The 14,955-nt window shown below is 44.1% G+C and overlaps 1 protein-coding gene across 1 annotated transcript in view; it reads right to left on the minus strand.

The window, feature by feature from the left end:
• Positions 1-1,001: 1,001 nt before the first annotated feature.
• LOC150044173 (ral guanine nucleotide dissociation stimulator-like) overlaps positions 1,002-14,955 on the minus strand; it is a 36,213-nt gene continuing 22,259 nt past the window's right edge. Inside the window, exons 3-6 of the mRNA XM_090321319.1 lie at positions 2,827-3,020; positions 2,257-2,304; positions 1,405-1,610; positions 1,002-1,145 (exon numbers count right to left, since the gene is read on the minus strand). Coding sequence (XP_090177445.1) covers positions 1,478-1,610; positions 2,257-2,304; positions 2,827-3,020 — 375 coding nt within the window. The 3' untranslated portion in view covers positions 1,002-1,145; positions 1,405-1,477. The remainder of the gene's footprint in view (positions 1,146-1,404; positions 1,611-2,256; positions 2,305-2,826; positions 3,021-14,955) is intronic.

A 14,955-nucleotide genomic window follows, 5' to 3' on the forward strand; every position in this document is an offset into this window, starting at 1 on the left:
AGGGCTAGGGTTGCTAGCCTTGTGAGAAAACAAACAAACAAACAAGCAAAAAAACTCAGGAATGGTGCCTAGAGTCTGAGTTCAATGCCCAGAACTAGCACACACACCAAAAACTCATGAAGATCTCCTTGGCTATGAATACAAAATCCTACTAAACATTCAACCATCTTGTTTTGAACTGTCAGATATGTTTGTACAATGCAGAATGGCTGTGTATACATAGAGTTGATTGTATTCACACAGACAGACTATCACTGCTGGCAAGGACTCTATAGCTTGTTTGCTTCCCTGATGGGGGAAGTTGTCCCAGTTGATAGATGAAGAGAGCCAGGCTCAAGTGGGCCACTATTCCAGGCCGTCTGGCTTGTGCTATGGTACTCTTTGTGTCCCTAAACATCAGAGATCCCATCTCAGCACAGGACAGCATCCTGCTATTGTTGGATTCCTTGCCACTCTTCAGGCATTTACTGACACTTCTAAGTCCAGCAGCTTCTCTCTCAGACCTACCAGGTCAGTATGTTTTATTCTACTCAGGTCTCAGTTGCTCTGCAAGGAGATTTAGGTACTAGTTTGACAACAGATGCTGTTGTAGGAAATGGATAGTCGATTTAGCACTCAAAAATTGCACATCTTAGAATGAAACGTGAAATTTTATTATATCAACAGTTAAAATAATGTAACAAGACTGAAAAGAACCAGATTATTTTCCCCTGGGGAAGGGAAGAATGGGAAGGAAGCTGCTGTCAGGTGGACAGTGGGAGGTCCACCCGTGGCTTAAACTCCACAGAAAACAAATGTGCAGGAGATGCACTGTGGATATGTTCTACACTTTATGAGTGAGATGGGTTGATTTGACATAGTGTAGGCAGCTCCAGGTAAATATCGACTGCCAATAGCAACCCATCCATTATAATTGGATGTTTTGCATTCCTGGTGGGTGACCAGAACCAGCTGGAGGCCTACGGGAGATAGAAGGTGTTATGTTCCTTACACCGAGGACACATACTGCACTTCCAATAAGTGTGGAGGCACCAGATCTTCTTCTGCAGCTGGAGAAGCCACTGATTCCAGTACTGCATCTGCTGCCATCACAGACACATCCTATGCCCTGATCTCAGGAGCAAGTGTTGTGTGTGGTCCCAGATCTAAGGATGGAATGAGATGCACTGTTAATGGAGGGAACTGTAGAAGCCAAGGTTGATCTAAACCTTCAAGGAGAGTGTAGGTGTTGATAATGAGTGCCTGAGCCTGAGAGTCACCATTCAGAGAGTAGATGCTGTCTGATATAGAATACCCAGGACATCTTCCTTGACTGGCTTTTACTAGTAGTTACTGGCCAATCACCAGCCTGGGATTCTCATCCCATGGGGCACCATCCCTACTCCCATGTTCCCCTGCACTTACCTAAGGAATCCTCCGTCTTAGTGACTGTCTCTTTGGTCTCCTGGTCTTGCAGCTGGGTGAGGAGGAGGTGTCCTCAGACCTGGCGGTCTGAGGGCATGTGGAGCAGTGCATAGGCCATCAGCTTATTCAGGTTGGTCAGGTCCTTGGACTGGCAGAAATCCTCAGGGTATTGGTCCAGCCACATGGCAATCATGGAACACAGGGTGCTGTGTGCAGTTGGATAGAAAGCAGAGTGACAGCCTACTCTCTCCTTACTGAGACCCTCCGCAGCCCCTGGTTGAGAGAGATCCCATGCAGAGACTGCCCATGTTGGGCATGTTGCCCATGTTGCATGTTGGGAAGAGGAAGGAGACTCAAGTGAGAAGGCTCCCTACAGTTCTCCTGTGGCACCCATTGGAAGCTCTGCTAGGATTTGATACTGTAGGAATATTTCTTTCTTTTTTTTTGCCAGTCCTGGGCTTGAGCTCAGGGCCTGAGCCCTGTCCTTGGACTTTCTCAAGGTTAGAGCTCTACCACTTGAGCCTCAGCACCACTTCCAGCTTTTTTCTATGTATGTGGTACCGAGGAATCGAACCCGGGTCTTGGTGCATGCTAGGCAAGCACTCTACCACTAGGCCAAACTTCCAGCCCTGTAGGAATATTTCTCCATGGGGTTTTCAGCCCACATCTCCCCTCTGCTATCTGGGAGACCAGGACACTTCACTCATAGTTTGTCCATGCCTTTAGATGAAGCTTCAGTCTCCATCACAAGTAATACGCCAACCAGAGTTTGTTACCTAGTATCCCAAGCCCTAATATTATTTAGCCCATGCTTCAAGGAGAGCCCTTCCCTCTGGCCCAAATTCCACTCACTTCTTTACTTGTTCATCCTCCTCACAGTTAGGTTGGAAATGTGCATATCTATGAGAAGAGAGGAGGAAGTCATGTTTTCATTGTCCTGTTTATCTGACCTATCAGGTTAGTTAGGTGGGTTGACTAAATCCAGGATGGGAACGGAGATATTTATCTGCACAGTTTCTTGAGTGTTACACTAAGGTTGGAATGTGCCTCTCCAAAGTACATGCTTCATGTACTTCCCTGATGAATCAGTACACATACAGCCCTCAGTCCACCTCTACTCTATAGCCCTTTCTTTGGCTCCAGTTCTTCAGGGGCCTTGGAGATTGGGGAACCTTGCTAACTTAGGGAAAATGTATCAGGGGACTTCAAATACACAATCCCTTAGTCAGAGACCTGTTTCTAAGGAAGTAAAATGTCCCCTCCAAGTGACCCATGGTCCTGAGCAGCCCACTTCAAAGGAACAAGGTTGGGTTTCATCCCACTTTTGTTTGAGAAGATCAAATTGAAACCCACAGGATACAGTATATTCTAGGTTTAGGAGGATTGGTGGTGACATCACTTCGGTTTGGATGTGACATGTACCTGTTAAACAGAAGGTCCAATACTTGCCCTGTTCTGGTAAGCCTTCTGTAAGTACACAGGAAGGCTGGCACAAAGAAGGGATTCTGCTTCTGGTGGAGAGGTACCAGGAGGTTTACCATCTTCTCCAACACCCCTGGCTCCAGAGTGGTCACTGTATGGGGTTTGTCCTGGATTGGGACTGACACCTTTTCCTCCTGAGGTGGGATCAAGGAGAGGTTGTTCAGAGATGGAGATAGTAGCCCACTTTACATTGACTCAATATGATCAAGTGAAGTGAAAAAGTCACAGAATTACCACTATTAACTGGCAACCTACAAGTTCCTGAGGGTTCTAGGGTTTACTGGGATGGCAGTGAGATAAATTACCTGGGTAGAGTACTTGCTCTGGCACAACATTCGTGCCATTTGTATTCCTATGGAAAAACTCCCTGAGGTGCTGGAGTCGGGGGTGAGCACTGACCCAGCGACCACTGCGGGATTTCCTGAGACCTGAGTAGTGGGATCTTGGCAAGCAGCAGGAGAACATCCCCTTTCTTCAGGATTGCTAGCCAAGTGAGCTGGCTCCTGTTCATCTGGAATGTTGTTGCCTGGCTACCCGGATTCCGTGTTCGGTTGGCCCCATCCTTAAAGGTGTAGGGTCACCTTCCCCAATTCCCCTTACCTGAGCCCCTTCCTCACACAAGACCCCTGCAAAGGATTCAGCGGCTGCTGAAATTCCCACTTCCTCATCACCATGTGCACATATGGTCCCAGTTCACAGCACATCTTGTCCAATCTCACCATCCTCTGGCAAGCCTGCTGCTAGGCAGGGCTTCAGTTAAAAGGAGACGGGGCTTTCTTACCATTTCAGTGAACCTTCACAAGTCATTTTGGGTGTCATGGTTCCTTTGTCACCCTAGCTGTTACCTGGCCTTTATTCTAATATCCTAGGGTATTATTAGGTGTCTATACCCTTAAACACCTGTTTTACCTGGCTCAGGATGTTGGGGTGTCTTGTAGGAATAAGGAGACCAACTGAAAATAACTCAGCAAGGCAAAGTTTACTTGTGCCAGAGGGGTGGGCCATCGGACCCAAATCTGGCAAGTCAGTAGAAGGCAGGCAGGTTGCTCCCTTTTTATCCCTAACCCAGTCCAGCCAGGAAAGTCTATGAAATGTTTATTGTCAACTAAGCACCAAATTGCTGGAAGAGGAGCTGTAGTGGAAGTGGTAGAGTGCTAGTCTTAAGCAAAATAGCTCACGGACAGCACCCAGGCTCTGAGTTCAAGCCCAAAACAACAATAAAAAAAGTAAGATTCAGGGAGGGGGTGGGGAGAGGGACATGGGGACCAAGACATGAGAAAGGGTATCAATGTCTGTGAAGTAATGCACCTTCTATCTGGTGAATATAACCCTTCTATTAATTACAATAAAAATATATGAAAAAAGTAAGATTCTCCATTATTATTCATTTTCTTAGACAATCACAGAAAATATAGTAAATATTGAGACTGGATAGGTAGGGGTGGACACATGGCTGTTTTGAAATGTCCTTTGTGCTTTTATTTATATTTAGGTGGTACTATATTTTTTGGTGGTGGATTTGAACTCAGGACCTTATGGTTGCTAGTTAGATGCTCTCTTTCTGGCCTACACCTTCAGTCCTTTTTGCTCTGGGCATTTTTGGGGGGGCCTGTCATGAGATGTGAACTCAGGGACAGGGCACTATCCCTGAGCTTTTTCACTCAAGGCTAGCACCCTACCACTTGAGCCACAGCTTCACTTCTGACATTTCCCCAGTATGGGTTAGGGCTTCATGCATACTAAGCAAGCATTCTATCACTGAGCCATATTCCCTTCAACCAATCCTTTTCTAATACTTTTTTTTAACTTTACTTTTCAGAGGTTTTCCTGGACTGGCCTGAGACCACGATCCTCTTATTGTCTCACTTATCTGGTATGATAAGTGTATGCTATCACACCCAACTTAATGATTGAGATGGAGTCTTGTTAACTTGTCGGCCAGGTTGGCCTTCGATTATAATGTTCCCAGTCTCTGCCCCCCAAGTAGCTGGGATTACAGGTGCAAACGACCATACATGGTTTTTGTTCTTTTCTACTTCTTAATCTTGCTGGGAAAGATAATCAAAATTGTGCAGTCTCTTGGCATTGCTTAGCTGTGTTAGAATGGGCATGGAGGCTGCAATACTTCCTTATGAAGAGAAAATGAACAGTTGCAGCCAGGAATTTGATGTCTTACGTGGGAATATCTTTCTGTGTTTCAGATTCCATGATCTATATAATGTTTCCTTTGCTCTACTTAACTACGCATGTCATATGGCACTTGGGCAATCTCACTACTTCCTGGTGGAGAGTAACGGGTTGGGTACAATGCAGAGCATTGTCCTGTATTGGTGCAGTTGGGTTCCGACTGCCATAGGCAACCCCTACCCACCAATCCTAGTATTGGGGGACTTAGGGTTAGGACAGATCGATGGTATTGGAAGATCCATGCCCACCAAAAGCTGATCTTGCTACATCCAGCAAAGGGTCCTTCAACCTGAACGGAATCTTTCTTGGTGACCATGCCATCTGCAAACTCTGAAATGGGTGAGTTGACATCGGCAGATTGCTGTCCCTGGGAGAAAATGCTGTTACACAGCTTAGTCAGTGTATTGTCTCCCTGGAGGCTGGTAACCAGTGCACCTTCTCGGGAAATCAACATCCATCTATTTAAACATATGGGTAGATAGATAGATCCATACTATAGATAGATCTATAGACAGATACAGCTACAGATCTATCACCTATCTATATCAATCTATCTACAGATAGAGATGGATATATATCCCTCATTATATCTAGCTCTAGTCATGCTTGCTTCTTCTTTTTTTACTGTGACTAAATTTTTCTTTTGTATTTGTGATGCCGAGGATTGAAACAGGGCTTTTGCATGTGAACCATATGCTCTACAGTGAGTTACACCTCCAGCACTCTTATGATGTTTTTTTGCCAGTCCTGGGGCTTGAACTCAGGGTCTGAACTCCGTCCTTGGGCTTTCTCAAGGCCAGAGCTCTACCACTTGAGGCACAGCACCACTTCCAGTTTATTCTATGTATGTGGTCCTGAGGAATCGAACCTGGGTCCTTGTGCATGCTAGGCAAGCACTCTACCACTAGGCAATGCTCTCAGCCTATGAGATGCTATGAGGATCTCATAGCATCTAGTTGTGATGTTTTGGTTCTTAAAAGAGCTGTGGTGGCTTCACAGTGTCTGCCCAGAGTGTCATAAAGCCGAAGTCAAGGTACTCATTTCTTTCTAGAGGCACAAGGAGGGAAGTTGTTTGTTCATTCAGGTTTATCATATTCTTGCAATACAAGACTGAGGCTCCCATTTCTTTGTCATGTTACCTCACATCCTAACACCCCTGACTCCCCCTTGGTCATCCTTGTGACTCAGGATTGTCTCAACTATGAGTAACTTCACACCCCCTTCTTCCAATTCAGCATATTTAACCTAAGACAAAGCTGAAGATGTAGTAAAGTGATGTCTTACCATGAATGCCATACAATAAACCTCCTTTCTCTGCTCTTGGCGTGGCTGTGTCCATGGATGCATGCATGAATGAATGGGTAGATGCACCAGCAGATGCATGCATGAATGTATATAGAGATCCATTCATGAATGCACAGAGGGATGCATTCATGGATGAATATGTGGGTGCATGCATGAATGTACCAGTGGGTGCATGTATGAATGCATGTGTGGATGTATGGTTAGATGAATGTATGGATGCATGAACATATGCATGGATGGGTGTGGGTACATGGATAGATGTACATATAGGTGAATGCAAGTTTGGAACTATGGACAGACAAATTATTTAATTAAAATGAATTTTGCAGTCAGCCTTCTGAATCCATAGGTTCAGTATCTCATAATTCAACTGAGTGGAATTTAAAATATTTTTAAATGTCATCTGAACTTAACATGTAAAGGGTTTTTTTTCTTGTCCCTAAAACAGTGCAAAAAGTATTTACAGGCCAGGAACATGGCCTAGTGGAGTGCTTGCCTAGCATGCACGAAGCCTTGGGTTCAATTCCTCAGTACCACATACACAGAAAAAGCCGGAAGTGGTGCTGTGCCTCAAGTGATAGAGTGCTAGGCTTCAGAAAGCCCAAGGAAAGTGCCCAGGCCCTGATTTCAAGGCCCAGGAGTGACAAAAAATTATTTACATCACATATGCTATTTGATATTGTAAGTCATCTATAACATACAGCCTACATCTGTACTTACAGCATACAGAAAAACTGATATCAGGTGGAAATACTATGCCATTTTACATAAATCACTTGAATACCTGAGGGATTTGGATCCTTAGGATTGTCTGGGACCAATTCCTCTTGGATACTAAGAGACATCACTTACTAGATATTAGAATGGTTAGTAAATACATTAGGAAGTCTACATTTGGGGGTTGTCTGTACATCTCATCTTCTTTTAAGAATTAAGGCTAAGTTGCTGAGCCCTATTCACTGAGGCCATGTAGCAGCCATCTGCCTCTTCTTCCAGAGTCTACCCATCCTCCCTTGGCATCCTTTAGTAAGTCCATTATCATTCTAATAAATCAAGCAGATTGCTTATTTGTAACTAAAAATACTCTCACAAAGACAACAATAAAATTGCTCAACAATAGAAACACTAAGAGATACTAAGAAACCCCACAATTTCCAAGCCATCATCAGAGAAATAATTACAGAAAAACTTCCCAAACTGAAAACTAATTAGACATAGTGGGACAGATGCTGGAAGTATATTTTGAATTAATTATGAAAAAAGAGACCTAGAAAACTTTCTAATCAAAGGTTATAAATTTTAAGGCCAAAGAAAGTTGTAAAGCTTGCCTTATAATAACTAGTTATGCAGAATTCTGAAATCTTAAAAGTTCAGAAAAGCAAAACAAAAAAATTTTCTTTAGACCAAAATTTAACTAAACCTAACAATCTAAACTAAGAATAATCATGCTCTTAATCCCACTTTGTGTAACAGTCATGTTTTACTACACAATTATTATTAATACTGGTATAATATGGTACTCACCCTGAAACTCTCAGAAGGTGTTTTATTATGATGAGACTTAGAATAGTCAGAAAGGAAATTGAAGCCAATAAGGCTTAAAGATGTCTAGGGAAATTGATAAGTCCACCAACCAAAACGCTATCCAATCCTGCCCAAATACTTAAAGCCAAGCTCAGAAATGGAAAAGGTGGCACAAGATAGCAGAAATGGACTAAAGTGTTGTCTTCCTGTGGCATGTCTTTTCTTTTCTAATAAATTTTGCTACCACCTTTGCCATGTTCACATCTTGACTGAATTTTCCACGTGCCAGATGCAAGGATTAGGGTTAATTGCTCTGAACTGTCTAGTAACACATTTGGTATATTAGCCAGCAATTTTCCTAACTTGCAACTCATCAAATAGTTATGATTATACAGTTAAGTATCCCATATTCTAAAATGCTTTCAATGGGAAGAAATCATATTTTTTATTTTTAAGATTTGGGAAATATTTGTGGTATGTACAATGAAATATCTTGTGAATGGAACTCAAGTCTAGTGAGATTTCTTTCTTTTATATATTATCTTCTACATTTGGCAGTTGAATCATAAGCATGAACCCAAATGCAATATATATGACAAGAGTCCTTCCAGGATGAGGGGATTAAAACAACAACACCAGAGAAGGAAGAACATGTGAGGTCATCACGGAGAAGACACCATCCACAAGACAAGAACCAACCTGCGGACCCCTTCATCTCCAACCTCCTGCCTCCTCACCTATGAGAAATAACCTTGTGCTGTTCAAGCCCTGTGGTACTTGGCTATGGCAGGTCTAGCAATGAAAAACTCATTATCAACCTTATAGACATTTGAGATGCTGCCCTTCTTCCACTTAGGTCCACAAGCCCTATGCCTTTCTCAGCCCCAAACACAGAGAATGTACTTCCTTCTGGGAAGTCAGGTTCAGAGTATCATTTCCTCCTTTCGCCCACAGAGGGCAGCAGAGCAATTCTGAAGCCTACAATAGCAGGGCTCTATATCCTATCTGCTGGCTCAAGAGAGGAAGGGAGATGAGAAGGTGTGATAATAAACTGCTCTACGCAGAGTGAGGCTCAAGTCCTGGGTCAGACCACTTGGCTGTCTGGTGTCTGCTCAAGAATGCATGATCTTTTCCCACTGTGATCCAAACTCCACTAATTCTGTTTGAAGCCTTTCATGACTCATTCCCCATTCTAATCCACTTGGGATTTTAAGTTTCTTTTGTACTGTTGGTTTAATGACATTCTTCACAGCATGGAGGGTCACATGACAATACGATGAATTAATGAACACTCAAAATATTACCTAGGAGTCTTTTTTGTGTTGTTGTGTGAATTCACGTGTGTGAATGCCAAGCCTCAGGCTTGAACTCAGGGTTTAGATGCTGTCTCTGAGCAGTTTAGCTCCAGGCTAATGCTCTCCCACTTGAATCACAGCTCCATTTTTTACTTTTTTGGTAGTTAACTGGAGGTGAGTGAGTATTTCATGCCTAGGCTGGCTTTGAACTTTGATCCTCAGATCTCAGTCACCTGCGTAGTGGCTAGTTTTCAGCTGACAGAATTAAAAACACTTTTCCAATCTAATCGTTGAAATTTGTATCTGGTTCATCTATTTGGGATGTGCCGTTTTATTTTAAGGTTGCTAACTTTTAAAAATCTTACTCTTCAAAATGGTAAGCTTGTTCCCTTGTTTGACAGCCTAAAGATGGAATTCTCCAGCTGACAAACCAAAGCCACTAGTCCTTTTACTCCTCAGAAAACAATTATCTGGACCTGTATTAACACTTCTCAATCAAGCCCTAATTTTGTCAAGAGATAAAATGAGGAGCATTTTTCATGTAATGATAGGATCAGCAGTAGCAGCAAAGTGAAGGACCAGGTTTCACCAGGCTTGAAGTCATCTCCCGCTAGGCAAGACTGTAATTACCATGCCAAACAGCAGAGCCAGAGTCTCAAAGTCAATCCACTCCACCACGTGGGTCAAGCTGGGCCTCTGCAATCCAAGCACAAATTTGCCAGTTCATCCTGAGCATCACCTTCTCAGGGATAAGCTCTCAACCTGGGCAGCCTCTGACCTCAAACCCCACTCATTGGGCCCAAGGCAGAGTCACACCAACCACTTGCCTTTGAAGTTGACTTACATCCTTGCTAACCCAGTGAATCTGTCATATCAAATCTACTCATTCAAATAATCATTTTAAAACCTGGAGCCCTGGGGACTCTAGGAAAATGTGTATGGGCATGCGCCAGCCACGACACACAGAGTGGTTTTCCACACAACACAGATTCTACCGTCTTATTCCTTAACTGTTTATTTTTATGTCTAAGTGTTTAAATTATAGGACATTTTACCTTTATTTATTCCGAATCTAGTCATCAAAAAATTCAAGTCTTTTAGGTGTGTGTGTGTGTGTGTGTGTGTGTGTGTGTGTGTGCAATGTTCTTCAATCACCTCTACCTCCTACTATTCTCTTCCATAAGTTTTAAACTAGTCTTTGTTCTTGGGTTGATTGTGTATACTCTAGAACAACCCATCGAGTTTCATACAGTTGCTTTCAAAACCAGTCTGTGGTTTGCTGGCTCTGGGGATGCCCTTAGCACAGTTCCAGCACTGTCCTTCAGACTACTAAGCCTCCATCTCCAGTGGGCACTCAGCCTCTTTATTTCCTACTCCTGCTGGATGGAGCATGCTCAGGTCCTGACAGGACAGTGTCACCCCCTGCTGGGGTCTCCAGCAGCCCCTGATTGCAGCAGGACACAGACCCAGCCCCAGGGGGTCTCCCACCCCCTCCATGTCTGCCCCAGATCTCCTACTCTGGGTCCCAAAGCTTCGCCACACCAGATCCTGCTCTCAGCTTTCACCACATGCATGACTACAAGGAATCTTCAGTCAACATGACGGCTTGTGTTTGCTAAGCTTCAAGACATAGTTTGTGAGTTCATACCTTTAGCATGGCTGCTAGGGGGAAACATGGGAATAGCATACAATAGATTTAAACAGAGCAAATGAGGCCTAAACCCTGGAGTGCTCCTCCGTGGGTCATGCCGCCAGGAGGTGAGCAGTGACTCAGAGTACTGACTTACATCACCAACCACAGCCAGAGCTGCCAATGCTGCGAGCACCCCTAACATGGCTGCCAGCGTTCTGTGAACGATCTGGAAAGAAGCAGAAATTATTTTATTCCAGTCTCTTCAACAGTTTGGGTTGACACAAGTGTTTCCATCCATCACTGTATACCACATCATTAAAATCATAAATAAGAGCCAGGCACCGGTGGCTCACACTTGTAACTGCAGCTACTCAAGAGGTTGAGATCTGAAGATCCTAATTCAAAGCCAGCCTAGGCAGGAAAGTTCATAAGACTCTTATCTCCAATTAACTGCCAAAAGGGATAGAAGTAGAGTCATATGGTGGAGTGGTAGCCTTGAACACAAAATCTCAGGGACACTGCCAAGACCCTGGGTGCAAATCCAAGGATCAACATCATCAACAACAACAAAGATAAATAAAAGCTGGGCACTGGGAGCTTACACCTGTAATCCTAACAACTCAAGAGGCTGAGATCTGAGGACCACAATTCAAAGCCAACCCAGGGGGAGAGGAAATCTGTGGGACTCTGGCCCAGGTGGTAGATCACCAGCCTTGAGTGAAAAATCTAAGAAATAGAAGTCTGGCTCTGAGTTCAAGTCCTAGTACCAGCACACTTTTTAAAAGACATAAATAAGTCAAGGGTCTTCATATTCCAGGATCTGGATTCCACAAATGTGTACAACCACCATTACTCTGCCTTTAATGAAAGGTCCTTTCACTTCCTGAATAATTAGATGACCACAATAGTAAAAGCTTGTATAAAGTATGTGTACAAGAAAGCCTGCAATAAATTGTCATTAATTATTTACCATATACTCCCTAGGCAACTAAACTATTAGTTCAATGACTTAAATCAATTCTTCCCAATTACTGAGACTGTTATTAAACCAAAGGTACACAGCCAAACACCTAATCTAATTGTGGCTCCAGTGTTACCATCCAATCCTTGAAAGGATCTCTTCTGTTTAACTCTAAGTCAAATGGACATGGAATTTCTAAATCAAAATATGTGGGAAATTATAGCCCTCATGCATTGCAGATGGAAACATAAAATGTTTCAGCCACTTTGGCAAACAATTTGGTACTTTTCTCAAAAAGTTAAACATGGGGGGGCCGGGAGTTTGGCCTAGTGGTAGAGTGCTTGCCTAGCATGCACGAAGACCCGGGTTCGATTCCTCGGTACCACATACATAGAAAAAAAAAGCCAGAAATGGTGCTGAGGCTCAAGTGGTAGAGCTCTAACCTTGAGAAAGTCCAAGGAGACAGTGCTCAGGCCCTGAGCTCAAGCCCATGACTGGCAAAAAAAAAAAAAAAGTTAAACATGGGGGCTGGGAGTTTGGCCTAGTGGCAGAGTGCTTGCCTAGCATGCATGAAGACCTGGTTTGATTCCTCAGTACCCCATATACATAGCAAAAAGTCAGAAGTAGTTCTGAGGCTCAAGTGGTAGAGTGCTAGCCTTGAGAAAGTCCAAGGACAGTGCTCAAGCCCTGCGCTCAAGCCCAGGACTGGCCAAAAAAAAAAAACAAAGTTAAACATGAAGCCCTTTGCACAATGACAGAGCTGAGTATGAGACTACAGGCTGGAGGCACGAGGCGTGATACAAAGGCCTAATGATTTTCAGGACACTCCACAGTATCACCACTTCCCCCATTCTTTCCCAAGCTTTCTTTCCTGTCCCTGCCTGCAAGTTGTATAGTACGTGTTCTACATAGTACATAGTGAGTATCACTGCTGCATGTGTTAATGCTTGGTCCCTCAATTCCTGTGTGTAAACAAAACTTTAAAGTACCAGGATGGCTATGTCCCCTTCATAAGGCTCTCCAACAAAGGGCAGACAAGTGTGTCCTCTGGTCATCCTCACGGGCTCATTATACTAAGTCATACTTTTCCTATGGGGGATCAAAACTTGAGTCCTCAAGCCACAGCCGAATATCCACTTTAGAATGCTGGTGCTGCATTGGCCACTGTCCAGAAACCTGCATCTCTGTTTGTAATTAGCCCTTGGCTCCCTGGACCATGTTCTAGAAAGCAACAAAACCTGACGGTACAATCTTGAACATAAGTAAAGGTTCTCTTGCATTGGTACGTCTTAATAGGCATTTCATGAATCAGAGATATGAGATACCTGGTGACAATCCAGTGGCGTCACTGACCCCAGGACTGGGGATAGATCAGGCTGTGTGGAGAGAGGTCACATCCTTAAAGGAGGATCAGACATGCATGGTGCATGCTGACAGTGGCTTTCCTTCTGTGTTCAAGTTCTATTATAGTATGAGAGCTGAACACAAAGCTGTGCATGGATAAAAACACATCAAGGTAGAAGCTCTCTGACTGGCTACCGAACTGGCTTCTGCTTTTGGATATGTTTGGGTCTCAGACCTTTTCAGACAGGAATCTGCATTATCAGCTCTCCGTTGTTCAGGCATTTTGGCTGTACTGTTGACTCCCCTGGGTCTCCAACTTGTAAAGGATTTTTTTCAGCCTCCATTGCCATGTGATCCAATGCATTAGTAAAACATTTGTGTGTGTGTGTGTGTGTATGTCTGTGTGTGTGTGTGTGTGTCTGTGTGTCCAATACCTTAGAAAAGCATATACCTACAAACAAACATATACACACACACACACGCGCGCGCGCGCACACTTTCTCCTGTCAATCTGTCTTTTGTTCATCTAATTTATAAAATCCTAACTGAAGGGCCAAAGAAGATAAGAGGGAAGGTTTTCTCCCTCCCCTACACTTCATGTACTCTACATGAGGCCAAGCCACAGCTCGGGGTGTAAATGAGAGAAATGAGGGGTAGGGAAAGGAGAGAGGAAGGAAGGAAGAATAAAGAAAGGAAGGAGGGAGGAATGATGGAGAGAAAGGAAGGAGGGTGAAGGAACAAGGAGAAAAGGACAGAAGAGGAGAGAGGAGTCAGAGGAGGTAATGAAAACAGAGGGAAAGGAGGAGGGAGTACCAAAGGGCCAGAAGGAGGGCAAGCCTAATTAACCTGCACAGAAAGGTTTGCTGGCCTCTATTTATTTGCCTAATGCCCTGGGAGCCCTTGACAAGTCTCCCTCCATAACAGACACAGACAACAATTCAGCACAAAGAACTTGAGGTACTAGCAATTACATGTTTCTAAAATAAACCCTGTAATTACTGAGCTGCCACCACCTGCCTGGTACAAGGAGATGCAGAAGTTCACGAGAGAAAGGTGGCTTTGTCATCCCCTAGGCTAAAGAGGAATGGTATTTTCCCCAAAATCCCTAGCATTACAGCAGAAACCCCAGAGTCCCTTACCCAGGCCCATTCCAGCAGACCCAGGGCGCCAGCCACAAGGGAGGGAGGGAGGCCGACAGCGACCATGATCAGGCTGCTGCTGGCCTTTCAGAATCAGTCCTGACCACTGACACTAGAGGCCTAGTCTTAGAAGAGGGTCTATGAACTTCCAGAAACCCATAGGAAATCTGTGAGAACACTGTGTATCTCTCTGAAGAGCCCATGGGAAGCCTGAATCAGCCCTTACATGAGATCAGCCTCAACAGACCCGAAAGCCCCCAGTGAAATGGAAGAGGAAGTGGGAAAGCCTGGGACCAAGAGTCTGTGGACCGCCAGCCCTGACCTGGAATGTACTACCCTGCTGTCTTCTTCCCTCCATGATGAGCTTCAGTTATAGCCTGCAGGATCAATGTGTGCATGCTAGGACCTTTCTGGTCAGAGCTCTAAGAGTTCCTACGACTTGCTTTGCCTTGTGAGTCTCAGCCCAGGGTGACTGACCCTCTCCATGTACATTTTGGATACAGTAGCTTTCCAGTGGTGATATGGCTAACAGCTGCCAGAACTCCTCTTGATCTGGATACAAGCTGAATAGAACCTGTGAGCAATCAGAAACATTGAATAAGAGCTTTGTGATAGGAAAGCAATAGGATAGAAATCATTTTGATGAATATTAAAATAGAGCTGTGATTCTGGAGATGATTT

This window comes from Megascapheus bottae, chromosome 30, assembly GCF_031878675.1.
Source record: "Megascapheus bottae isolate mThoBot1 chromosome 30, mThoBot2.hap1, whole genome shotgun sequence".
Taxonomy (NCBI): domain Eukaryota; kingdom Metazoa; phylum Chordata; class Mammalia; order Rodentia; family Geomyidae; genus Megascapheus; species Megascapheus bottae.